Genomic DNA, 26757 nt, shown 5'->3' with positions numbered 1-26757 from the left:
TTCTGAAATCCTCCCACCCACCACGTGGTCACTCCAGCTCGCTCCTTCTCCGTAGCCGCCACAAGGGGGCAGCTGCGGCCGCACAGTCGGCGCGGGCATGGCTGCTCGGCCATCCCTTGCTCTTGTCTGGCACGCGGCTCTCGGCAATGGATTAGCTCCGCTGGGGACGTGGGAGGCCCGGGCCCCGCCCCCGGCCGGCGGCGGCCGCGAGCCCCAGTCGCTGCAGAGAGCAGAGCGGATCTGCACGGAGGGCGCGAGCGGAGGGGGACGCGGACCGTGCGCTGCCCTCAAGGCTCCCTTCGGCGCTCAGGGGCGCGGGTACTGGCCGCGGGGCCCTCGGACCGGCCCGGGCTCGGGGCGCCAGGCTCGGGACCATGGCGCTGCGCGCCCGGGCGCTCTACGACTTTAGGTCCGAGAACCCCGGTGAGATCTCGCTGCGGGAGCACGAGGTGTTGAGCTTGTGCAGCGAGCAGGACATCGAGGGCTGGCTCGAAGGGATCAACAGCCGCGGCGACCGCGGCCTCTTCCCGGCCTCGTACGTGCAGGTGATCCGTGCGCCCGAGCCTGGCCCTCCGGCCGACGGCGGCCCGGGAGCTCCGGCCCGTTACGCCAACGTGCCGCCGGGCGGCTTCGAGCCCCTGCCCGCCCCGCCGCCCGCTGCCTTCCAGCCGCTGCTTCAGCCGCAGGCGTCGCCGGGCTCCTTCCAGCCGCCGGGCGCCGGCTTTCCCTACGGCGGAGGCGCCCTGCAGCCGTCGCCCCAGCAGCTCTACGGTGCTTACCAGGCCAGCCTGGGCAGCGACGATGACTGGGACGACGAGTGGGACGACAGCTCCACGGTGGCCGATGAGCCAGGCGCGCTGGGCAGCGGAGCTTACCCGGACCTCGACGGCTCGTCATCGGCGGGCGGTGGCGCGGCCGGCCGCTACCGCCTGTCCACACGCTCGGACCTGTCGCTGGGCTCACGCGGCGTCTCGGCGCCACCGCCGCACCAAGCGTCTGGAGCCAAGAGCTCTGCCACGGTGAGCCGCAACCTCAATCGCTTCTCCACCTTCGTCAAGTCGGGCGGGGAGGCCTTCGTGCTGGGAGAGGCGTCAGGCTTCGTGAAGGATGGGGACAAGCTGTGCGTGGTGCTTGGTCCCTACGGCCCCGAGTGGCAGGAGAATCCCTACCCCTTCCAGTGTACTATCGACGACCCCACCAAGCAGACCAAGTTCAAGGGTATGAAGAGCTACATCTCTTACAAGCTGGTGCCCACGCATACCCAGGTGCCCGTGCACAGGCGCTATAAGCACTTCGACTGGCTGTACGCGCGCCTGGCTGAGAAATTCCCGGTCATCTCGGTGCCTCATCTGCCGGAGAAGCAGGCCACGGGGCGCTTCGAGGAGGACTTCATCTCGAAGCGCAGGAAGGGTCTGATCTGGTGGATGAACCACATGGCCAGCCATCCCGTGCTGGCCCAGTGCGATGTCTTCCAACATTTCCTGACCTGCCCCAGCAGCACTGATGAGAAGGCCTGGAAACAGGGTAAGCGGAAGGCTGAGAAGGATGAGATGGTGGGCGCCAACTTCTTCCTCACTCTGAGCACACCACCTGCCGCCGCCCTGGACCTGCAGGAGGTGGAAAGCAAGATCGATGGCTTCAAATGCTTCACCAAGAAGATGGACGACAGCGCGCTGCAGCTCAACCATACTGCCAACGAGTTTGCGCGCAAGCAGGTGACTGGCTTCAAGAAGGAGTATCAGAAGGTGGGCCAGTCCTTCCGGGGCCTCAGCCAAGCCTTTGAGCTGGATCAGCAGGCCTTCTCCGTGGGTCTGAATCAGGCCATTGCCTTCACTGGAGACGCCTATGATGCCATCGGCGAACTCTTCGCTGAGCAGCCCAGGCAGGACCTGGACCCAGTCATGGACCTGTTAGCACTGTATCAGGGGCACCTGGCTAATTTCCCAGACATCATCCATGTTCAGAAAGGTAAAGCCTAGCCTGGAGGGCAGGTGGCACGGGATGTTTTGTTAGGGCAGAAAGCGGTGACTTTGATATGTGTACCACTCTTTGGTTTCAGTCTCCTGGTCGTTCTCCATGTCTGGGGACCCTTAGGGTTGAGGACTGTTGGGACTTTTCCTTAAAAGTTTTCAGTGGGTTGTTAGATTGCTCCTTCCAGTCAGGGACTGCCACTCTTCAGCGTGCGCTAGTTTTTCGGATCCTGTTGTCATTCCAAAATTTGAATAGGCAGGGAAATCAGCTGCTCTGGTCTGTAAGCTTGTGGATTGGGCAGAATTAGCTGGGGACCCACGACAGGCTAGGTAGTGAATACTGCAGTGCCGGCCGAGATGGGAGGAACAATAGGAAGAATGGGTGCCGGGGAATAAAGGTAAGTCGGGCTTTCCCTCAGTTCCCGCAGTGGCAGGGGAGTTGGGCCAGCTCACAATGCTGGGGCAGCACAGGACTTCCTGTGTCCGCTCAAAAAAAAAAAAAAAAAAAAACGCCTAAAGGCTCTCGACCTTCTGGAACTCTATCCCCTTTTTGGTTTGGAGTTTACTAACCAACTGACATTTGGACTGTTCCTTAGGAAGATGATGTGGGAGACTAGTTGGGGTGAAATAGGAATGTTGTGTCTGTCTGAGAGCAGGAAGTTCGCTTTCCCGGCATCAGAGTGCTTTTAGTAGTTTGGTGTGGTCATGGCTTTTGTTAAAAGCACTGACTTTGCAAATGATTTTTTGTAAACTACAGCAGTCATGCCTGCCTGACCTGAGGTTACTCACTAGCTGGCTTTCGGATATAATGACTCCATTGATTGAGAGATGGGAGTTGCTCTTAAGAACGTGGCCTTGCCTCTGGAGGTCCAGTGGGGAGGTGGCAGTGGGGTGGTGAAGGCTGCATGGAGAGCCAGATTTGGCCTTGGGTGGGGGTGACCTGCTCTCTCCTCAGCCACGTGGGACAAAGCTTTGTGAATATACCTGATCTTTGCCTTTTTCTTTCTTGTGTTCAGCTAAGTTCTTTCTTAGTTGTCTTTCTGGCCCTCTGGAAGCAAATAGAACAAATCTGTGTCAAGCCTTCAGCCATTTGGAAATATCCGGCTCCTTGCCTTCTTCCTCTCTGTCCTTTTCCTTCCCCTTCTCCCTGTGACAAGGCCTCAGACTTAAATAGGGTGGGGGGATGGGGTAGTTCAAAGGTCACGGTCCATTCTTGCTGCTGTGAAACACGGTGCGGATATCAGTGGAGCTATTTTCCTGGAGAATGACCACTTTCTTGACAATTCACAAATGCAGTGGAAGACTGAGTTAGCTCTTTGAGCAATAACAATGTTGCTGGTCCGCATTTAACCTCATCTGCATTCCTTATGTTTTTAAGTTGTTATGAACCCTTACCTTCCAGGCCACCGCTAGTGACACTGACATTTTGAGTCTTTAATGTAAGACGTTGCCATTTAAATCCCACTGTATTTCTTCTGTCAGGTCACATGCCGGCTGCCTACTTAGGAATTTCCCTGAGTTTGTACGGAATGTTGGCGATCATTGGAGGGCAGAACCAGTACAGACACCCATGGGGCGGGCAGTTGTCTGTCTGCTCCACCTCTCTGTGGGCTCATTTGCTGGTTTTACTGTCAGTCAGGCCTTTGGCATTCCCTGCTGTGGAAACAGTATGGGAAAAGCTGTGTTTGTCCTCAGGGCTTCGTCCCTGGTTCTTTTAGTCTAGTCAGCCATTGAACTTTTTTCCTAAAAACTTGGATTTGTCTTCTGTTGCTTAGGGTCTGATAGTCCTTCCTAGTGCTGTTTTATGTGGTTTACACAGTTCTAGGGATCAAACTGCAGTCATGGTCTGAGATTTGTTTCTGTTGTCACCTTGGTGTAAATGTACCGGAGCCTGAGTTTAGATAGCTTTGTCTTTAGAATATTGCCACTTAAAGCTACAGTGTCCTATGCATACCCCAGGAATGCTTCCTTCCAAGCCATATATAACAGTCAAGGGTGCTAGCAGGGACTGTACAAACGAGATGACCCTGCCCCCGGCCTGTTGGAATGACTCTTTTCAACCTGAGCACTTGGGAGCTTGTTTACTGCTTGAGGGGTTTTTTTTTTTTTTGTTTGTTTGTTTGTTTGTTTTTTGTTTTTCCACCCAAGATCTCAAAGTATAATTCATCAAAGGGCTCAACTGACTTTTGAGAATAACAACTGCAAAAAATAACAGACAAACAAGAAAAACTCAAAGGGACTTTCCCATATTTTGTTGCAGGTGATCCAAAGTTTATATTTTTGTTTAGGAAGAAATTTTAAAGTTAAGAAATTCAAAATTATTTGTTTTACCCCAGACGTTCTCATTGTTTAAGGAAAAGGTGGTGCTTCATTTTCCATATATGGCAAATTAAAATTAAGTCTGATGAGAACCTCAGAAGAAACAAGTGCTTAAATAAATGGGTTGTGTCCATCCCGAAGGCTGGGCAGGAGACACAGGTATTTCCATCATTGCTCAGAGTCCCATTGAGCAGCACTGCCTAGTAGGCTGTGGCTTCAGCAACCCCTTTCCTCAATCAGGAATCCTTCAGTGCCTTTTCTGGGTAGTTTTCTTTCTCTGGTAATTCTGTGGCAACACTTAACCTCCCTTGTAAGAGTCATTGATGGAGCCTGGGAGGGGAACAGGTTCTGCTGGATCCCTGCTGGATCCCTGCGACATCTTCCCAGGCTTTCGCCCTGGGAGCATTGTAGTCTCAGGACACAGCACTGGCCTCCTTTAGGGATCTGAGCCTTACAGACTGAGGGTGGGTACGCTTAAATCTGGTGGGCTGGCTTCTGCTTAGGCTAATAAAGGTCTTAGTTCGGTGCTTTGAGCAAGGGTAAAGAGAGCCATATGGTTCCATCAGCTAAATGATAATTCTAGAATTGTGTTTTTAAATCAGCTAATGGACTCTTAGCTAAATAGACCTGCTTAGTTTAATGGAGCGGAGCGGAGCCTGAAGGGGGTTGCTGTAATTTGTAGTAGTGTTGGATGGAAATTTAGGATATGTTCAGGTTGCAGTCATAGTTTTTCTTGACTTAACAGGAATCCTCTCAGCTCTGTAGACTGTAGGCAGTGAATGTGCTCAGCTCTGTCGCTGACCTGGAAACCCCGTGCGTGGCTTTGATTTTGCTTCCCTTGGTGGTAGTGTTTTATTTTCTCTCCGTTTATCTTTCTTGCCCTCAGTGTGCTTTGATAATGCTGAAGCCCGGTGCTTTTGAGACAGTTTGTGGGAGAGTGTTTATTATGGGAGTCACAGCACATTCAGTGTAGTTCCCAAAGATACGATTAGCTTCTCCGGTTAATAAAAGCCGCATCTGGATGGCAGCAACCCAACCCATGGTTTAAAAGTTTTACACTTACCTCTTGGGTATTACGTAGGGAACAACAATAACCGAGAAATGAAGAGACCCCTTTTTTTCATCTTTGCTTATGAATGTGGACTGTGGGTCTGGAGGGAGCCGTGGAGCGCAGTTTCTTCATTCCAAAGAAAAAGGCATCAGGCCATGTCACACTGAAAGGTAACCAGGCTGAAGGGGAATCTTACGAGGGGTCTCCAGCGCTATGGCAGTGATGCTCAGAGGAACAGTGACAGATGTGGTTTGTGTCCTCAGAGCAGGGCTGGAGTTAATAGAATCCCTCTCGAATTCTTCACTCGGTGCTGTGAACTCACTTTGCTCTAAATGTCCCAGGCTGCACTGACTTCTCAACCAGAAACTAGCCCAGGACCGAGGCCCGGTGGCAAGAAGCTGGCCTGTCTGTCCTGCTGGGTAGGATTTCAGCACTACCTTTCACCCACCTGAGGAGGGCTGGTCCTGTGGCCCTCAGACATTAATTAAAGATAGCCAGTGTCCAGGCAGGGCAGGCAAGGTGAGGCCTTGGTGCCCCAGCTTTCATTCAGTGCCCCTGTCTCTGGTGCTAAAGATAGCCTGAAGAAGGTGGTGCCAGGAATCTAGAGGAAGGACCAAGGAGGTGGGCTGTTTGCAAGTTCATCCTTTGGAAACCCCTGGGCCAGAAATTGCGGTCCATGCTTCTTTGAGTTCAACTGTTTTATCTTGATTGGCTCACTTCTCCCTTTTCCTCCCTCCACCTCAGCTGTTGACTACATTTCTAGATGTAACCTTTGTCCCAGTTTGACCTTTTCTTAGAACTAAGGTAACCTTTGGTTTTAAAGTAGAGGAGTCAGTTGCTTGGTTAAAGCTTAAATGTGACTGACCAGGGGACCACTCCTACTCATGACCCACGGCTGTCCTGCATGGACGCCTCTCCATTCTCCTGGCCAGAGGTTTCTAAACGTTGAACCCTGTAGTCCTGCCTGCCCCACTGGGAAGCCAGTCCCAGCTGAACTGAGAGAGAGCAGGGCACTTTAATTCCTTGTCAATTCCAAGAGGAACTCTTGGCACCCTTGGGCTCCATGGGACTTCCCTTCTTGATGAGAAACTCTGTCAGGTGCATGAGAAATTCTGTGATTCACTAGGAAACAAGAAATTTCCCTTAAACTTAGGTTCCTTTTTGGCATCTGTATAAAAATTTGCTGTATTATTTCTAATGTTTTAAAACCAGAGTTTATGATTAAATTGGGTTGTATCATTTCTGAAGCCTGTAGTGCACGATTGTCACCAGGAAAGTGGTCTGGTAGCTGAGCAGGACCACCTGGCGGTGGATGTTCAGACAGCACGGACAGTTCTGGTTCTCGGTGAGCTCTGGATGATGACAAAGGTGATCATCCTGCTGTGGTGGTGCCCGGTTGCTGAGAGCCCGAGGATAATGGAAACAGCTTGGGTCTGACAACTGAGCTACAGTGGCAAGAAGTCTTGTGTGCAGCTTCATGGCTGGGCACCAGGCCTGTCTGTAGGCCAGTGTGGTGGAGTCTGGTGGGCCGCATACATGATGTGTGAGTGGAACCAACTTTGAACAGGTAATTGGACCCCCGTCCCCAGTCTTCAGTGGCAAGGAGGGGGGCTTCTTCAAAGTCATCATGATGATTAAGTTACATAGTGCTTAGTAGCTTCTTACTAAATGTTTGGTTTTGAGAACAGGAAGGTGCTTTAAAAGAATGGGGATTAATTTCATTAAAACACCATTCAAATAAGTGTACCCTCCCTCCCAGCAGCCTGTTACCACGGGAACTGCAGCACAGGTACAGAAGCTGCAGGATGCTTAGTACAGCACTGATTCCACACTGAACTCCAGAGGTATTGTTGGCATCAGAGGGATAAATGGAGATATTATCTGGAGTGATCTGCATGTTGTTCACATTAGGTGGTTTATGTAAATTTTCTCTTGTCGGCTCTCCTCCCACATCAGATTAATTTTGTGCAGGAATAGATTGCTTCAGCATTTCTGAGCATCCTTCCCCACATCTGTACAGATATGATGTTCTGGACTTCTTAGATATGCTTCTGTTTAGATGATTTTTACTTCGTTAAATAACATAATTTCTATATTGAAAGTAAAAGAAATCAAGACTGCAGTAAACATTTAGACATTGTTCCAGGCTGGTTTCAGTAGTGTTTCGTCTGCCCATGTGACTGCAAGCTGGGAGCAGGAAAATCCTTTATCAGCAGACAGTATTAAGAACATTAAGTTCAGATCAGTAAACACATATCCCCGGCTCAATTCATCAGATGCTTCTAGAGGGGAAGTACCTGGCCTCCTGGCTGTGTGAGGGCTCCCAGTGTTGTGGAGCTGACTTCCAGCAAATATCTGCAAATTCTAGAACCCAAATGAGGGTGTAATGGATAAGGCTGCAAAAGCAGTTGGTTGGAATGCTGTGTTTTTCTGTTTGCAAAGGGAATTTTATTCTGAACTCTAAATACAGCTTTCTTTTCCAAAAATAAAAGAAAATCAAGTAACTAGTTTACTTTCCATGTTGTAACCAAACATCTGATAACAAGCTCTGAAGGGAATAAGGGCTTCCTTTTACTTGAGTTTGAAAGCGGAAACCTCACCCTGGGAGAGAAGACTTTGTGGGTCCATGGTGGGTACAGTTGAGATTCTTGCCGGCTTCCAGCTCTGGAACAGGAAGCAGAGGGAAAGACTCGGGCTTTCTCCCTTTTCCTTTTTAGTCAGTGTGAGACCTACCCAGCCTCTGGGGTCCTCTGTTTATTTTTATTAGTCCCAAAGGTGTGTATACTTTATCCAAAACTAGCCATCACGGTGGGTCTGTAGTCTGATTAAACTTTAGTGGAGTACTTAAGCCAAGGTGTCCGTTCCTACCCTTTTCTTACAGCTTGGTAACTCTTGATGGGATTGGATTTTCCTCTGTACACTATTTAGTGGGTAAGTTTATTCATAGGAACCTCTAAAAAATAAACTCGATTTTTATTGCATAAAGATTTAAAGACATCATAACCTAAACACTGCCAGGATTACATCAGTTACCCAAGTGATTACCTCCTTGTGTAGCATGCATTCCAGCAGAGGGGAGACCGAGAAAGACAAGCACAGGGAACCCTAATGCACAACATACATACATACATACATACATACATACATCATACATACATACATACATACATACATACATACATGACAGGTGTTGAGAAGTGGAGCGGGGGAGGGAGGGTACAGGAGTCAGGATGGAGCACCGAGAATGATGGTCAATTCAGGCCTCATGAGAAGGGATTTAAGTAGCACCAGAAAGGAGGGGAGAGGAGGGAAGTTAGAGGTACTGCAGTAGAGGGCTGTGCAGGCAGGGCGTTCATCTCTAACAAGGTCTTGGATAGTGGTGCACTAGGAAAGTTGAAGAACAGCCAGGAGGTCAAAGGTTGGGTCTCGAGGCCATCACAGAAAATGGCATTGGCGCGGCTTTGTGGGTCATTGTCAGGATGTGTTAAAAGTTCAAGCAAGATGGAAGCTCTTCGTGATCTTGATTGAGTAAAGGGATGGCATCCATTTGGACATTTCTCAGTTATGCCGAGAATAAGAGTGGCCCGGAGACTGGAGCAGGTACAAACAGGAAACCAGTAGAAGTGGTAAGAAGTCCCAGCTGACCTGAGATCTGTGTTGAAGGTGCAGTCTGCAGGTTTGAATGGACTTCGGTTTAAGCCTCGTAGGTTCATTGCGCTCAGCATCTCTTTGGCACAAGCCCAGGCAGAAACCTGATTCAGACATATTGCTTAGAGTGCTCTATTGAGGGTGCGTCCCTTCTAAGCAGTCCCTTGGAGGCTTGGTGATTGCCTGGAATTTGGTGTCTCCCTTTTGTGTCCCTGCATTATACAGCTACATTAATTTCTATGTTTGTAGTAAGTGCTTAATATGTGTAGATTTAATGAAGCAGGCACTTATTAATAACTACTTGGCTGACTTTGAGAGAGATGTTTTCAGTGACTTAGGGAATGTTTTTGTTTTTCCATTTAAAAATGCGCAGGATCTAAAGATAGATTCTGCATACACTTTATGGATGAAGTCATTAATATGTGAGTGATTTTAAGTCTTAGATTTACGTGGCTTGAAAGTGACTTTCCAAAAATCACTGGAGGGTGGAAAATGGATACGTACCTCATGATAACTTGGTGCTTGAACACATAGAGACATAGTTTGAAAACACGCATAGTTCTTTTTGTTTAATATTGGCATTATTGACGGCCTTGGGATCCTGGAGCTCAGACACTGAGTAGGTGGCTCCTCATGCAATTCACTGTTCTGTTAGGTAGGATGTGTGCACGGAGGACCCAGGAGATGGGAAGGGTTGCCTCAGCGATCTGGGTAGTCTGGGTGGAGGGTACCTGGTCTCTGCTTGAAAAGATTCATATTTGAGTTTTGGAAGAACACGGATGGGAAGTACCTGCTTGGTCTTAATATGCTTTATTTAGAATGGCTGTCATAAGCACATAACAGCTACCCTGTTGGTTCTAGCATTGAAGTCCATGAAGGAATGCACAAGGATGCCGTCCACTGATCAAAGTAGATGGGTGAAGGTATTCTTACTTGCACAGTATCATTCTAAGATAAGTTTTGAACGCAGTTGTAAATTTGCAAGCAGGGAGGGAACTTCTCAGACTAAGGAACTGTGTACACAGAAATCAGCCTTTCGGCCTCTCAATCAGCTGGGGCCCACCCATCTGTTGAATCTGAATGTCAAATGCCTGCTGTGTGGACCTTAGTAGCTGTCAAAAGGTGCTTATATGTTTGTTAAGTTTCTGGGGTTTACAGCTGCTGTTGGGTGGTGGGGGGAGTGTTAAGAGACGGTGGTGGGTGTTAACATGGCATTCTGAGTGGTGGCAGTGTCATGGGATAGAGAAGAAGGGACAGGAACTTCTGTCTGCAGACGCGGGGAGAGGGGACATAAATGACCCATAGAGCATTAAGTCTGGAGCTCCCAGTCCCAGCATAGATGCCTAGAGATAGATAGCTTTAAGCAGAAGTCTGTGGGCTGCAGCCTCTGGGCCAGGTGTACGAAGGTGCTATTTTACAGCACTTGAGCTAAGGAAGGCGCTTATGCTCTTAATGGTTCTGTAAGTGCCTGTATAATAACCTCAGTTTTGCTTGTTGATCTACAAAGCCTAAAATATTTACTGTCTAGCCTTCCAAGACGATGTTTGCCGAGACTCTTGTTAAAGGACAGGCAGGCTGGTGGAATGGAGTACAAGTGGCCACTGCTGCTGTTTATCGGGTTTGCTCTGTGGCTTTCACTATTCCAGGCATACTGGGGAACATTATGTCATCGTTCTTTGGACACGTGCTTCACATCTGTCTTTTATGGAATTAGTGTTTACTGTTCTTAAGCATTGGTATTAGCTCCTGTGTTATTTCCTAGGGTTGCTTTAACAGGTCCCTGTAATCTGGGTGATTAGACAGTAGCAGTTGCTTTACACAGACTGGCTGTCCGAAATGAAGGTGCTGGCAGAACCATCACCCCCTGTGCAGAGACCACTTCCCTTCCTACCTAGTTGCTGGCCTGCCTCAGTAGCTTGGCTATAGGTGTTCACTCCAGCCTTTACCCATCATGACGGCACTCTCCCTGTGGAACTGACTGGCTGGCTTTGTACCCCTTTCCTTCCTGCCTGCTCCGTCAAGTGTGCCTCACATTTGACATCGGCTCATTAATGGCATACGTGTACGGAGACTGTCTCCTGGTGGGCAAGGACTGGGGTGATGAGGTTCAACTAAATAGTGACACCTTGATCATTCTCAAAGCTGCTAGCATATTTTGAAGGCTTACCACGTTCCAGGCATGGCACTTCATGTTCTGTATTCACTAACCCTCACGGGAGCCTTTGAGGTAGACACCCCTCTCTTACCGCCTTCGCAGGTGGGGGCGCCCGTTTGCTCCCTGGTTTTCACTGTAGGAAGCCCTGTTCGCGCAGAGAACAGGAGGCCACTGAGTAGAACTGCCCTGTGTGTGGGACTTTGGAAAGGAGTGGGTGAACTTGAGACATCTGTTAACTCGAGCGGCAGCACTTGGTGTGGTGCTGGGTGTGTGCAGGAGCTTTGAGTTACCTTAGGTGTTAAGTTTGGGTGATGGGAAACGCTGAGGCCAGCTCTAGGGACAGATGGAGAGGAGGAGTGGGGTGAGGAGGCAGGAGTGGAGCCAAACGGAGTTGTAGGAAATCCTGCAGCCCAGGCTGCTCTTTTGTTTTTTGTTTGCTTCTTTTGTTTTGTGTTTTTAGACTGGCCCCCATATGTATGTAACCCAGGTTCACGTTGAATTTATGGATGTCTTCCTGCCTCGGCCTAAGTGCTGGGATTGCAGGCATGCACCACTGTGGCCTCCATCGTTGTTTTAATTACATGAAAATTTCTGGTTTCTTTTGATCTTTGAAGATGAAGAGAGTCTCTGGCTAAAATAAACCAACAGTGAGGCTGGCAGCATAAATGAATGATGTCAGCTCTTGACTGGGACTGGCAGAGCCTTCCAGGAGCCTGGGGCTTTATACTCACAGGGCACGCAATTCCTGCTGTGCACAACTGGATGCTCCTAACCAATAAGGAGAGCAGCCTGGGCCATCTCTCAGTGATCTTGCTCTTTAAGGCTCATATTTTGAATATATCTTTAAAAACCAAGTGGTGGTGGTGGTGGTGAGGGGGTTTCAGTTTAAAGTGACTGATGTAGGACCTCCCCCTAAACTTAGTGATCATTAGGTGGTATGCAGGGGCAGCCCTCATGAAGTGGGCACAGTGAAAGAAATCAGAGAAGACCTGAGCTGCTTTCCCTGTGTGCTGGGAACCGCACTTTCAGTTATAAGCTGGACACTAGGAGGGGAAAATAGTAGACAGCAAAAAAAAATCCATCCTCTGGAGCTGTTCCTGTGGCTCCAGGTTAGCACTGTCCTCTTGGGAGCCTTGACTCTGGGCTTCCAGCTCGAAGATTCCAGGCTCCTGTGCCTCTTCCCACTAGACCTGGCCTGCCTCTGCCCTACCCCGTGCTGAGTGTCTTTTCTGTTTAGCATTTAGATCTGAGTTTAGCCCAAGATTCATTTTATCTTCCCAGAACAAAAGAAACCAAGATAGTACTCCCTAGAAGTGCCTTCGGAGTCCAGCTTCTCACTGGTGTGTCCCTGAGGTTGTTGGCTCTGCTAAGTCTAAGTGCCAAAGCTGGCTGACACTGCCAGTGGGATGGTAAAGTCTTTGTCCGCATTTGCTGATAAAGAGGGTTCAGGCTTTCCACACTGGAACCTGATCATACAGTGTTTACAGAACCGTCCAGAACTATGTCACACAGTATTGTGAAACCTCCTTGGTTCTCAGTATCAACCTTAGGGCTTAGTTGAGTGAGCGTGGTTCCCTGCTGAGCTAACCCCCACCCAGGTTTAGTATTTCTCAGGAGCTGAAGCATCATGAAGAATCTCTATGAAGTTCCAGCTAAGGACATTTTGTTTTTAGCAAATAAGCGAAAGAGACCCATGCATGACTTCAGCCTCATTTGGGGAAGGAGGCAAACTGAACACCCAGTTAGTACGCATTTCAATCTCATGGTGCTGTGTCCCCTTGCCTGTGCACCTCAATCTCATGGTGCTGTGTCCCCTGCCTGTGCACCTCAATCTCATGGTGCTGTGTCCCCTGCCTGTGTACCTCAATCTCATGGTGCTGTGTCCCCTGCCTGTGCACCTCAATCTCATGGTGCTGTGTCCCCTGCTTGTGCACCTCAATCTCATGGTGCTGTGTCCCCTGCCTGTGCACCTCAATCTCATGGTGCTGTGTCCCCTGCCTGTGCACCTCAATCTCATGGTGCTGTGTCCCCTGCCTGTGCACCTTGGCTCTGGAGTACAGCTATGCTGGTTGGTCCTTCAGGGTATAGCAAGGCTTTTACCGCAAACAAGCAACTTAATTTATATTTTTAGGACCAAACTGAGCTTAAAGAATGGTATTCTTTAAATGAGTGTTTTTTTGTTCCCCCATTAACAGGCAGCCAGGCTCACTCATTCTTGTCTCCGCTCTCTTAAAATAGCTCCAGACTTCTCTTCATTTAGCGCAGTTACGGGCTGCAAATGAATTCAAATGAATTTATCTTTAAACATTACAGTGCTTGGCTTCAGTGGCATTTAAACCCTTTAAAACCTTGTTTTGGGACCACATGTCTTAAGTCCTGGACTGTGAGAGGCTGAGTTTAGGGGATTGTGACTGCAAGTCGACAAAACGATGCTTTGCTGGCAGTGTGTAAGAGTGCTCTATCCTAGCATGCCTTGAGGCAGTTTGGATGCTGCTACCTGTGACTGGGCAAGGGAGTCCCTACCCCTGAGGTCAAGCAAACTGCCCAGATTCCTACTTATCTAGTGGGTGGAGACCCAAAGGGAGGAAGAAAGGGCTGGAGAAGTGGCTGATGGAGGGAGGAGAGCAGCTAGGGTGTGGGACCAGTGGAGGGAAGAGAAGGAAGTAGGTCACCTTGGCTAAATTAGCATTTTCTTTCAGCCTTTAGCTTCGGGGAATGAAAATAACCGGGCCAGTGTTCTTACTGCCCACCCCTGCGCTCTGGCCTCTGCTTTGCCCCTTAACACCGAGGCCTCTGTTTACTGAGAACACCCATAGAAGACCAAAAATCTACTTTATGTTTTCGGCATATTTGTGATTTCAAAATCAAATGAGTTTTTACCACTCCCCTTTTCTCTCTCAAGGGAAAAAGAAGCCTTTGGATCACTGTTGCTTAGTGACTGGGCCTTTTGTGTAAATGGCTTTTGAGGGACAAAACCAGGAAGGCTTAGGTACAGAGGGAGAATGTGGGGGGCACCAGCCCTGGCAAGTTTTTAAGTGGGGTTGGGGCAACTCCTGAGGCAGTATAGCCTGTGAGAGGCGGGGCTTTTCCTGGTTCTTTGCTGGGTCAGTTGTGCTCAGAACATTGTCTGCCCTGTGGAGCCCACAGGGCACCAGCAGGTTTGCCAGGGCGTTTCTTGACTTGGCCCAGCTTGAGGTGGGTTGTCAGTGTTCACTAAAACCAGAGCTGCTGTGCTCCCGTGGCCTCTGCAAAGGCAGCGATGTGACATGTTTGGGAAGCAGTAGCATCTTACAGAGGGAAATCTTTAATGACGTCGTGTGTAAATAGTGGAGCTCTCTGTCGCACGGTGCCTACTTCCTTAATCATTAGTCATTTGTAGCATTTGATTCCTTAATGTAACGATATTAATAAACTTGGTTAATAATTAATTTTTGGCTCAGTATTCATCACAAACATGAGTAACAAGTTCATGATAAAGGAGTGTGTGCAGAGGCACGTCTCTCTGGCTTTGCTCGTGGGTAAGACTTTTTAAGGGGCCCTTCCTTGCAAACACTAAGGTAGGAAGGGACACAAGTGAATCTGAGACCTTGGGGGTCTGTGGCGCAGACTCTTGTGTTGGAAATGTGGGGTAAAGCTCATTCCAAAGGTTGGTCAGATAGGTGTGAGACTGCACCTTGCTGAATTTTGCAGTTACAGAGTCTGCATTGGAGTTTAGGAGGTTTTGCTCATAACAGCAAAGTAAAAACATGAGTTTTCTTCCTCTTAATTTTCAAAGTATGGACCGTGAATGTCCCTTTTGGTCTTTCAGGACAACGTGGTCTTTATAGCCAAAGTTGGTCTGGAATTCACTATATTGTCCAAATGCCCTTGAGCTCTTGGTGACTTCCTGCTTCTGCTTCCGAGTACTTGAATGCCAGCTTGAGATGCTGCTCAGCCTACATGGGGACTGTGGACGCACACAAAGCTGTGAGCAGTCAGTCCCCTGTAAACACCTGTGTAGTGTGAAAGTGACAAGTGGCAGGCTGGCTGGCAGGTGGGAATCATGGATTCTTTGAAACTCATAGCCCTGGAACATTCTGGACAAGTGACACCTCTTGTAAGATTCTAGAATTATACCCCAAACTTCCCAGCACCTTTCAGCTTTAAATAAATAAATAAGGAAAGAAACCTGGCACCAGCAGTGCCCTGTGCACCTGGGTCTGAGCTGAAGCCTCTCAAGTCTGTCAGGCCTGGGGTGATGGGGTTGGTGACTGGTCACTGTGGAAGTCTGACCTTCAGTTTGGCTGCTCCTTTAAGAAACAAATCATTAGGTGAGTGAACTTTTGGGTCTCTTACAGATGACTCCGGATAATTTGTCAAACTAGCAATAAATTAGCCAAGTATTCACCAGAAATGTCCTTTCAACACATGTCTTAGGGTTTCGTGGCTGTGAAGAGACACTGACCATGACAACCCTTAAGGACATTTAATTGGAGCTGGCTAGCAGATCAGAGGTTCAGTCCATTGTCATGACAGGAAGTGTGGCGGCATGCAGGCAGACATGGTGCTGAAGAGGTGCTGAGAGTTCCACGTCTTTTTGGTTTTGTTCCTTTATGTTTTTGTTTCTGAGACATGGTTTCTCTGTAGCCCTGGCTGCCCTGGAACTGCTAGACCAGACTGGCCTGACTCTGCCTCCTGACTGCTAGAATTGAAGGCGTGTAAACCATTGCCTGGCTAGGGTTCTACATCTTGATCCTAAGGCAACAGGAAGGGACAGAGATATACTTCCTCCAACAAGGCCACACTTCCTAATAGTGCCACTCCCTATTGGTTCATGGGGGCCATTTTTATTCAAACTACCACTGTGTAAGCTTTGAGTTTGTGTGTGTGTGTGTGTGTGTGTCCTAGAGGGCTTGGAGCTCGTGAGCCTGTAGGCGACTCAGCCTGCACGGGTTCTACCATTTTTCTGTAAGGATTAAGTCCTCTGACTCACATCTCTTCTGAAAAGCATACCCTGCTCTGTAGTAGACCCTTTAAAGTCAGCGCTTCGGCTCAGGTTAATCCCGGGATGACTAACTCTGTCTCCTCTAGCCCAGTAACGTCCATTAGAAACCGTTCCCGTTCATCGCTTACGCGCTTCCCTGATTTATTAGCACGGGTTCTCTGTGGAAATCCCACTGTGGCTTTTTGTACACAGTGGGAATATACCTCGAGCCTAGTCCCGCCCTCAAGTTCTGTTATCTCCTCCCATGCACTTCCCCTTCAACTTTCATGTCTTATTTAAAAAAAAAAAGATCTAGATTCTGCATGAGAGAAATATGATATTTGTCTTTTAAAGTGTTGTGTTTCACTTGACGTGGGATTCCCCTGCGTTGAGTGCTGCTGTGTGTGCATTTATATGCCAGCGTATTTCTTTGTTAGATCTCCCACTGAACCTAGAACTCACAGTCTGGCTACACTGCCAGACAGGCTCTCCTCCAGCCAAGAGTCTCTCCTGCCTCTGCCCCTCGGGCACGGCGGTGTGTGGGGGTGGGGGTGGGGTGTGTTGCACGAGTGCTCCCCTGTGTCTCGCTCTTATGTGAATTGTGGGTGCTAGGGATTGAGCTCAGGTCCCGAGGCCTGCACAGCACCTGGCTGAACCACCTCCGCAGCCCCGATTTGTGCTTCTTTATGGCCGAATAACACTCATTCTCTGTGCCCTCCACATTGGCCGTATGGAGGTGTTGATTGAGGGCCACCTTGGCTGATTTCAGACTTTGGCTCTTGTGATTAGAGCTGTAGTAATTGTTCGGTGAGGTGTCTATGGTGTGTGTGCTGATTCGCCGAAGAGGTTGCAGTACCTCACACTCCACCCACCCTGTGTAAACCCTGCTTCAGAACACCACGCGCTCCCAGCGTTTGCTTTTCTCCTCTGCCTCTCTCTTTTTGACTCGGTGACGTTCGTTCCGACCGTGGTGAGATGGAGCATCCACATAGTTAGGATTTGTGTCTTCCTGGTGACTAAGTTATTTTTAGTGTATCTTGTCTGTCTGTACTTCTTTGAGAATCATTCATTTGCCAATTTTCGGTCTGACCTGCATGTTCTTTCCTTTCATTTATAACCTGCTGCCCTAATCATGAGCATTAGCGACCTTTGCTTTAACAGTGCTCCCTTAACCTTAGACCTGGCCACATAATTTCCCCCCCCCCACTCTTTTCATTTCCCTCTTCTGTCTTAAAGCAACACAGCAACACTACGTGGGGTGGTTCATTCTAGCTACCAGGTTCCTTCTAAACGAACACCTAAGCCGAGCGGGGACACCTTCGCTTGTTTTCGGGTTGCTTGTCTGATGGAGGTGTGTGGTCCGGTCCCTTTGTTCTGTTCTGGGCAGGGAGTTCGCTTTTGTTTTACTGTCCTCCTCCAGGGTTGGAGACAGCTTCAGGGTCGTGTTTTCATCTGAGCAAGCTTGCTTTGATCTGACCCCACCCACTTTTCCTCTCCCGCTCTCCTTATATGCCAGGTTTGACGGAAAATTTTGCAAATTGCTTTCATTTTGATATTTCCTGTTAAACATGGAAAAGATGTGACGTGTAGGGAGACGCTTAGGATTCCCAACTCACGAGCTGTCAGCTGCGGGAATGAGCAATGGGACAAAACCCGAGTCCTAGCCCAGTAACTGGTAGTCAGAGCATCGACATCAGCAAAATGTGGCTTTGCTTTGGTCAGAAGACAGAGCTCGGTAAGCAGAGGTGGGGCAGACGGAAGCTTCTGGAACCCTAAGAGTAGTTCTCTTCCCCTTCGCGTGTGTTCTTGTACTCTTGATGAAGTCTGTCAGTGTTCCATTTACTCCTGGTCTGGAATAGTAAAGTTACTTGTAACAATCTTGTTCTATTAGTTAGAGGCCATAAAATACAAAAATATTACTGCTTTCTTATGCAAAAAAAAAAAAGAAAAAAGAAAAGAAAAGAAAAGAAAACTTAAGAAAAAGAAGCTATGTTGCTTCAGATGTGGAAGACCCCTGGTTATGACTGAGACTTCATAGTCAGGCCGCTTTGGCCCTACACCACAGCTGCACTGTAGAACGCTGGTGTTGTCTTTCATTTTATCTCTCAGCACAGTCTATCAGTTTGTTTTAAAAGACATTATTTAAAGAGCTTGTTCTGCATCCTGTGTGACGGAGCAGCGTGGTTTGAGACAGGGTCTTACTATGTAGCCCAAGGAGGCCTAGAATGTGCGATCCACCCCAGCCTCGGAGGTGAAGGCAGAACCCTCCTGAGTGTGACTGTTTACACGTTCTCAGGGGTCTCAGGCATGCTTTCCTTGTAACCCCAAACATGGTTTGAGCCCTTGTACAGGAGCCACATTTTTCACGGACACGGCTTCTGCTCATCTCTGTTGCAAACTTGACGCACTGGGCCAGCAAACTTGAATTTTGTTAAGTGGGTCAAACTGGAGTTCTAAGCACTCAGTCCTGTCCTTTTAAATTTACGTCACACTTTACCCATCAAATAAACCCGTACATTCCTAAAGCTTGGCAATTTTTTGGGTTGGAATTGACAATTTGTGTCATATTCTGTAGCATCTAAGTAGATGGAGAAAAAGAAAAGAAAAACAAAAATTCCCTCTCAGGTTTGAGTTTGTGTTTAAACTTTTAGATACTGTAATGTGTGCTTTTTCAACATTTAAGATAAGAAAACCGTATGTCTTTAAGTATGAAAGGTTTTACAGACTCGGTAAGTTGAATTAGGTTAGTGAAAGGAAAATGTCAAACACAAATATTTTTACACGCACAGCGTGCCCTTTTGAATTACATGTTTAAAGCAAACTCGGGCTGGAGGGATGGTTCTTTGTGTAAGAGTGCTGAGGCCCTGAGTTTGGATCTCAGCATCTGCTTCACGAAGCTGGGTATGGCTTCACCTGCTGAGCCCAGATTCTGAGGGGAGGAGACAGGAAGGTCACTGAGCCCCTCATGTCCACACTCCTGCCACACGTGTGTGTGTGTGTGTGTGTGTGTGTGTGTGTATGCACCAGCAGTCTTTAGCCAGGAGGGAGAACAGACTCCTTCCTACCCACCTTGCGTGCCTGCCTGTTCAGGCACGGGCTCCTTTCCTGCATAGTTACGGTATTTGCTTCTAAGTTAGTTACACGTTCAGATCCCACCTCTACGGGGTTGCCAGGGTGACTGTCAGGCTCTCATGGTTATCAACTCTTAATTTCCCTCATTCAAGTCAGAGTAGTAGTATCTGCTGTAAGCTGTGCAAGCATAAGGGAGTGTGCATTGTGCCTAGCATCTATTAGGGCTGTTTTTGACAATGACCACATACAGTCTGTCTGTTCACTAACTTATCTCCGTCCTGTCTCCACTACCCTTAGCACAACACGTGGCATCTAGCTGATTCTTCGAGCAACTGCAGTGTAGCTAGCCAGTCTGGCATTTGCTGTCCTGACATTATTTGTGTCCCCTTTGGGAAGATGCATCTGGCTCCCATGCAGAATTCTGAGCTTTGTGGTGTTGTGTCATTGTGTCTGGCTGGTGCACTTCTCCTGAGTGTGCTTGCCACATGGTCCCTGCGGAGCTCACAGAGGAATGGGTACATGTGTTTGATTTTACCTGTTCCACAAAGGCAGCATGTCAAACACGTTAGGCTTGCCGTCAGTGTTCCTTAAATGAATTAAAGCCATTACATGGACTGTAAAAAAAATAACAACTCTGTACCGTTTATCTAATAGAGTCACTGGTGGAAGAAAGCTCAGTCTCATATACATATGCATGTACGTACGTACGTACATATACACACACACACACACACACACACACACACACACACACACACACATAGTCCCTTGAACACTCACACTTGAAAGCCCTGAAAGTTCTAACCACTCAGAGTTCCCTATCCTTTAGGGGACATTTGCACACTCCTGGGCCATGTTTCACGCCTGAGCTCTCGTGTCTGTTGAAGAGCAAAAAGAACACCACAGTGAGACAATGGGTAGAAAGCTGCATTGGCACCTGAGCAGGGTGTGCCCTATGCAGCCATGGGAATCACACTGTGGCTCAGTGGTCAGTGTCAGAGTTTGTCCCTTGTTTTTGCACCCTGGACTATGGCTCCCAGAGGTACACAGTCAAATCACAAAGACCTCCCCACTTCTCTCTCTCTCTCTTTGCCATGTTAAAATGGGGAGTTTTATGTCTTTGGCAGTCTAGAGTATTGCCTCTCAGTATTCCCCATCTTTTCAGCTTTATGTCTGTACATATATGGAAAGGGGACACCTGTGCAAAAGTAACGAAGACACTGTATTACAAAAAGGCATGTGAGTGGGTGGGGTCTTTTTAACCCGAAGTCGGCAGGGTCAGGCATAGTGTACATCTTTAATTCCAAATTCAAGAGGTAGAGTCAGACTGTTCTCTGTGGGTTCCCTCTCTCCCCTCCCCCAGTCTACAAAGGGAGTTCCAGGCCAGCTCGGAGTCTACAGTGAGACCCTGTCTCCAAAACCACACAGTGATACAGAGCGCAGGCACATGTTCAAACTTCACTGATGCGGTCGGGCTACGAGAAATGTTGACGGTGTCATACTTCCTTAGCTTGGCAGGGGTAGTCTTGAGATCATGTGTTGCCTAGCAACGCATCCTATTCAGTGGCAGGTGGGATGATGTCCTCACGGATGTGTGCTGTGCCCTGGTGCTCTGGGACACTGCCCATTTCAGTGAAAGATCTCATTTAGAAAGAGCTCATGAAAAATGTGTGGTATGTAAGTTCCTCCACAGACATGCATTTCTCTTGGTAAAATTTGCTGTTGGCGGGTTTTCACTCTGGATAGCATGAAGCCAAGACGGGGCCACACCAGAGCTCACTGGTAGAGTGTGGCATATGCTAGGTCCTGCGTTTTCTACAAAAAAAAAAAAAAAAAAAAATATATATATATATATATATTGACATAGCATTTTGTAAAGTGTACTGTTTATTTAGCCTTAGTTGAATACTGGTTTACTCTCTTAATTTTCAGATTTGAAGGAACTCAGAAACAAGGTGGCCTCCTCGGGTAAAAACAAGCTCCATAACTCTGAATAGGTTTCTTCTTGAGCATCACACTCCCAGGCTGCTGGGTCCCACTCCTGGCTTCCGAGTTCTCTGCGCTCGCGCTCTCGCTCTCTCTCTCTCTCTCTCTCTCTCTCTCTCACACACACACACACACACACACACACACACAAAATCTCTCTCTCTCTCTCTCTCTCTCTCTCTCTCTCTCTCTCTCTCTCTCTCTCTACCTTTTAGATTGCTTTAGTAGTCGGAGTTTAGATGCCTTGGCCATCTCCGTTCTAAAGCTGCTGAAATGTGTTCAGACCATGTGAGCGTCGATGTTCAGCCCTGAAACCAGTAGATACTTCATGCCCTGCCTCCTGTGTGGCATGTGCTTCTGAGGGAAAGTCCACCGTTGTGTGGCACCTGCCAAAATGATCAATCTCATCCCCCACCCTGCAGTACTAGACCAGAAGCCGTGGTCCTTGTGGTGACCTTCTGAAGCAAACTTAAAACCCACTGCCCCTGTACCTCTAATCATTCAAGATGCTAGTGTCCCAGTTGTGGCCTCCCAGAAGAAGATGCTGCCAGACTAGGCATATGGGCACATGTCACCCCTGCTATCAGGCACATCATTAGGCTCAGGCTCTGAGGTACAGGCATGGGTTTGGGTACCCTGACAGCTTCACTGTACACTGGCAACACAGCCTAGCTCCCCTCTCCTCCCACTTGATTTCCAGCTTGAGTCGGTACTGACGCGTTTCAGGGCTGGCCCTGACCTTTATACAGTAGCTCCTTAGTGAGATTTTCTCAGGAAGGGAGAGTCATCCTTTATGAGGCATGATTTTGCAAATGATTGTCTTAACATGCATGGGTGAAAAGTGTATGTAGGTTTGGGGATTATCTTTGAAAGGACATCCTGTACCTTTTTGTTTGGTATAGCATGTCAAGAAAACCTGCAGAGGGGTACTCAGTATGGGACAGTGGTTTTGGTACATAACATTAGAGTGCTGGTCAGGTGCTCTGTAAATCGGTATTTACAGTCACCATTTTGAATTCCAAAGGATGCTGAAATGGTTCAGACTATTTAGTACTATTTAGGACTGAGAGCACCCAAGTTCCTGTGTAATACTTAGCTGTGCCTTTGGGGTGCATACACGTATGCGTGTGTCCTAATTCATCATTGTCTTTGACTACAGGAGCTCTTACCAAAGTAAAGGAGAGTAGACGGCACGTGGAAGAAGGGAAGATGGAGGTCCAAAAGGCCGACGGCATCCAAGACCGCTGTAACACTATCTCCTTTGCCACACTGGCCGAGATTCATCACTTTCACCAGATCAGAGTGAGAGACTTCAAATCACAGATGCAGCATTTTTTACAACAACAGATAATATTTTTCCAAAAAGTGACCCAGAAGTTGGAAGAAGCTCTTCACAAATACGACAGTGTCTAATGACTGCGCATGGGACTGCACACTTGTTTTCAGTTCGAGGATAATTTCTACAGCAGGACAAAACTGCTTTCTGAGAGCTGTTGCCAACTGCAGGTGGCACAGGGACGGTTTTGTGTTCAGCGGAACCCGGCTGGATATACAATTATGTAGGAAGGAAGCAGTTAATATGCCTATGTAGCAGAAACAGTACCACACTTGTAACTAAATTATACTATGTATGCCTACACTACCATTGTAACTTTGGATAATGAGTATACTGTTTGCCTTATTGCTTTTTGAAGTTGGGTATATTAGTGTATACTTTGTAGACCTCAAAACCATGAAGAGTCTCAAAGAAGCCGGCTGGATAAAAGCCTGCTGCGGATGCCTTTTTAGTCTCATAGATCGAGATGACCTAAATCCAACCTACTCTCTGTTTACAAACTCCAACTAGAGCAGCTATGCGACTTTGTGCCTTTAGACCGGTTGTTTTCCTTTCTGTCCCACCTGTGTTTGAGCCCCAACTTTTCTGATGGAAAGAGCGAAAGGCGGGCAGGCGTGTTGGTGACAAGCAGATGAAAACCTCCCATTTCCGGGGGCCGTGGGAGAATCAGTGGTCATCGCTTCGCACAGGAGGCATCGCCTGGTAAGATGCTGGCAGTTACGGAGGCAGGAGGCACTCTGCCGCCTCTGGGAAAAGGCAGGGCACCATGCGTACAGCTGTAATACATGGCCTGGACTCAAGGGTCACACAGACTGGGCCTGAGGACTTCAGCCGTGCCCCTAGCACGTGGAGAAGGAGGAATCCGATCGGGGGATAAAGTATAGAAACAGTGGGTGACGACGCACTCTGTCTTAGTTTGGGGGAGGGTCTCCTGTCTTCCTTTTTTTTTTTTTTTTTTTTTTAAGCTTGAAATTTTCTTTTAATGTTCAGCTTTTTGTTTTGATTTTCAATGGATCTACACTGTTAACTGAATGAGACTCCACTGTGATTCACTCGTTTACTTAATCAAAAAATTTCAGGGATGTCTGTAAATTTCAGTGTTGTGCTCGACAAGAAGTGCTGTCGGTTGATTTAAGGAGGGACCAGAAACAATTTCTACTATTCCAGTACTGAAGGAAAAAAAGATACTGATTTATACTGTTTTTAAAAACTAAATATGGATAAAGCGCCCCCCTCAAAATATTTAACCTTAAAAATTATTTTAAGTATCATCTTTATTGTTAGAAGGGAACTATAAATGACTGATAAATACCAAAAAGATTCACAAGCAGCTTCATTTAAAAAGCACAAAGAGGCTCTGGTGTGAAACGCCCAAATCTCAAATGGTTTTGTGTGGTTGCTGAGCTAAATAATGTGATTCTTGAGTTTGCGATGTAAACGCTGTCACTGAAGGCTGAGATACATGTATCTGCCATCCCTGTGAACTACACTCAACCACCCCAGAAACCCTGGTACTGATGTGGTGACATGGGAGTACAGAGGCCAGTCTCAGAGGGGGTGAGCCACAGTGACCCAATGGGGTCAGCTTGCAGAAAGGCCAAGCAAGGAAATGTGAGTGGGCTAATGACCTAACAGCACATTTACTCTCTACGAAGTCATCACATATGGGTTGAAAATTTAAGAACAGATTACAATCATTTGGACCTCTGGTCAAATGGTTGCACTTCAGAACTTTGAGGCAGACATGGCCTCGAGTGGCATTGTCTTTACTACAGGCACATGGGACTGTTGCCGAAAGCCATGTTCTCTTAAAAAGCAACTTCCATTGACTGCAAACTACAGTTAGAGGAAGCCCATATATATTTAAAAATTAATTTTACTCCAGAATTTTGGATGTTAGAACAGTAGCGTTTAAGTTTGGATTGCTATTGAAGAAGCAAGCTCCCCTTGTTTCATTTGAATGCCACATTTATTTGCCTCTGTGTTTTGATGGCAGTTTGATTTTTTTCTTCTTTTAATAAAATTACTAAACTTGTGCAATAGTAACGAGGACATTACCTGAGTGTCTTGTACGATTGTGCTTTAGCCAGGGTGGACATAGTTTAAATTATAAACTAAAGATTAAAGTACAAAGAAGTATAAAGTTCATGCTGCCTCCTCCTGAGATAACTTTCATCCTCCCTAACCACATAGCATAAGGCCACCGATTCATGGGACTCTTAAGTGAATTCTGTGGGTTAATGCACCAGACTCACTAGTGTCCATTTTCATCCAAGATCCTTACTGTCTAACGTTCTTGGTCCTAGTGAAACATTTCAGTATCTAAAGATACTGCAATGTTAATACCCAAGAGAAAAGCCATTACGTGTTTGCTGGTCACGTGTATACTGGTCACATGATCAGTGTGGTACCGGTTTGTTACTGTTGTCATTTTTTGTTGTTCTGTTTTTTAAATAAACTGTCATACCCTTCAAGCCACCACTTGTCTTTATTTCTAGAATTTTAGTATTGCTATGTATGTATGTATAACACAAGGGTTGGTGGGTGGCTCTGGCCTGGTCTTAGCATTTTAATTGCAGGCAGGGAGTTGTTTATGGGCAGTAGTCATGGTGCTGCAGTGAGACTGACCATATAGCCATGCATAGCTTTTTAGGTGGTTGTATCTGAAGACACAGGTCACACCTTGAATGGGGAAACACATTTGAAAGTCAAACATCAGTCACAGCCCATTGGCCAGGAGAGTGTAGTGATATGAGTTCCTCAGGCTTCCCTGGTACTACCATTGTCTTGCATTTCCTCCTAACAATACCGTAGGCTCTCAGATGCTGACGTTTAACTGCCTTACATTCTGTTGCTGTTCTCATACCCAAGAACCTGAAAGAGGTTTTGGTTCGTCAAATCAACCACCTAACGTTTCTGTGTACACCTCCACATGTTCAGCATCTATTAAGTTCCTCAATCCTGGCGTTTCTTTCCCCCGTGGGCTTTAATTCTCTCGGAATCAAATACTCTGTCTGGTCCTTGAATGTTCTGGGCGTTATCCACTCAGCTCACTTCAACTTGGTCCTTGGTTAACAGAGTAAGTCAAACGGTATTTATTTTAGGTGAGAAGTGTTGAATATTGTTTGCTTCCTTCAGAATGTTTTGAGCAGTGTGGGTCAGATGCATTTATCTTTCCAAAAATAAAGGTTGCTCCAGTTTCAGCTTCAGTAGGATGCGTTTCTTCTTCTCCATGTGAGACACAAACCAAAGCATATGCTCTCCGATGGCTTTCAACTGGACTGGTCACTTGTGTCATCCGTGGAGCTCTGATTGGGCCCGGTGGTACACTGAGATCTTTGCGATGATAGTTAACTTGGATCCTACCCCAAACACAGTAGGTCTTAAAGTAAAATCCTTACAACCTCTCTGCAATGGTTACAAGAAAGGGTAAATTCAAACCTGACAAAGCCAAAAGACAGCGTTCAAGGGACCTGGGCCATACCACGAGGAGCCAGAGTCCCTGGGGATTACACTTGCTCCCTTTGGGACTTTGTGAGGTGACCTCTATGTATGTTACAAACCTGCCTTCCCTCTCTACCTCAGCCTGCCTTTCATAAAGGACCTGCAAGGGAAGACAGGAAGCCGTTGGCCCCTCTCACCATGAACTGCACCTGATGGTCCACACTGTGAGCCTCTGAGGAGGAGTTCATCATTGCCGTGTCTGTGTGAGGTAAAGCCCCAGGAAGGCCTTGTGTCTTTTCCCAGAGATCACACAAACTAGGGGTGCCACATCTGACACTCCATTCTGGGATGTGGCTGAAGCCTATTGATTTTAACTGGCTTCATTGGGTGACATCTCTGCTTTTTTCTACGCCATACTCACCGCCACCGCCACCGCCCATCCACCGATGCTGGGTAAATAGGAACCCTAGCATTCTTTGGCTATGACCTAAAGGTGCAGAAGAAACATCTAAAATCTGCTTTGCTCCTTTTCTGCTGGGGAGAATGAGTATGTGTGGAGCTTTGTCTTAGTGGGAAGGACTGGCTGAAATGTTGAAAGAATTGGGAAGCTTGTCAGAACTTACTGGTATCACCTAACTCTGGACCCATACAAGTAACGTGTGCCGTAAGAATGGCCTTGGTTGAGTGTGGGTAAAATGTTTGATCCCAGACAGTCGGAGTGTAGCTGACAAATACTACTTGGGCACCCAGGTGGAAGCAACCAAGTGTTCTCAAGTGTTTGTCTGCTAAGAAAGCACAGAAGGAGTGACGCTG

At 47.6% G+C, this 26757-nt stretch overlaps 1 protein-coding gene across 1 annotated transcript; it reads left to right on the top strand.

Moving 5' to 3' along the window:
• Window positions 1-242: 242 nt before the first annotated feature.
• Window positions 243-24963, top strand: SNX18 (sorting nexin 18). The gene is made up of 2 exons (XM_080933882.1): window positions 243-1968; window positions 22324-24963. The coding sequence occupies exons 1-2, from the start codon at window positions 375-377 to the stop codon at window positions 22575-22577; spliced, it is 1848 nt and encodes a 615-aa protein (XP_080790008.1). The 5' UTR covers window positions 243-374; the 3' UTR covers window positions 22578-24963.
• Window positions 24964-26757: the final 1794 nt, after the last annotated feature.

The sequence above is a fragment of the Micromys minutus genome (assembly GCF_963924665.1).
Source record: "Micromys minutus genome assembly, chromosome: 20".
Classification (NCBI taxonomy): Eukaryota; Metazoa; Chordata; class Mammalia; order Rodentia; family Muridae; genus Micromys; species Micromys minutus.
This window is presented reverse-complemented; position numbering and strand designations above follow the sequence as displayed.

Coding starts and splice junctions, on each gene's coding strand:
- SNX18 (XM_080933882.1), top strand. CDS start 375: ATGGCGCTGCGCGCCCGGGCGCTCTACGACTTTAGGTCCGAGAACCCC. Junction 1,969..22,323: donor CATCATCCATGTTCAGAAAG/GTAAAGCCTAGC, acceptor CTTTGACTACAG/GAGCTCTTACCAAAGTAAAG.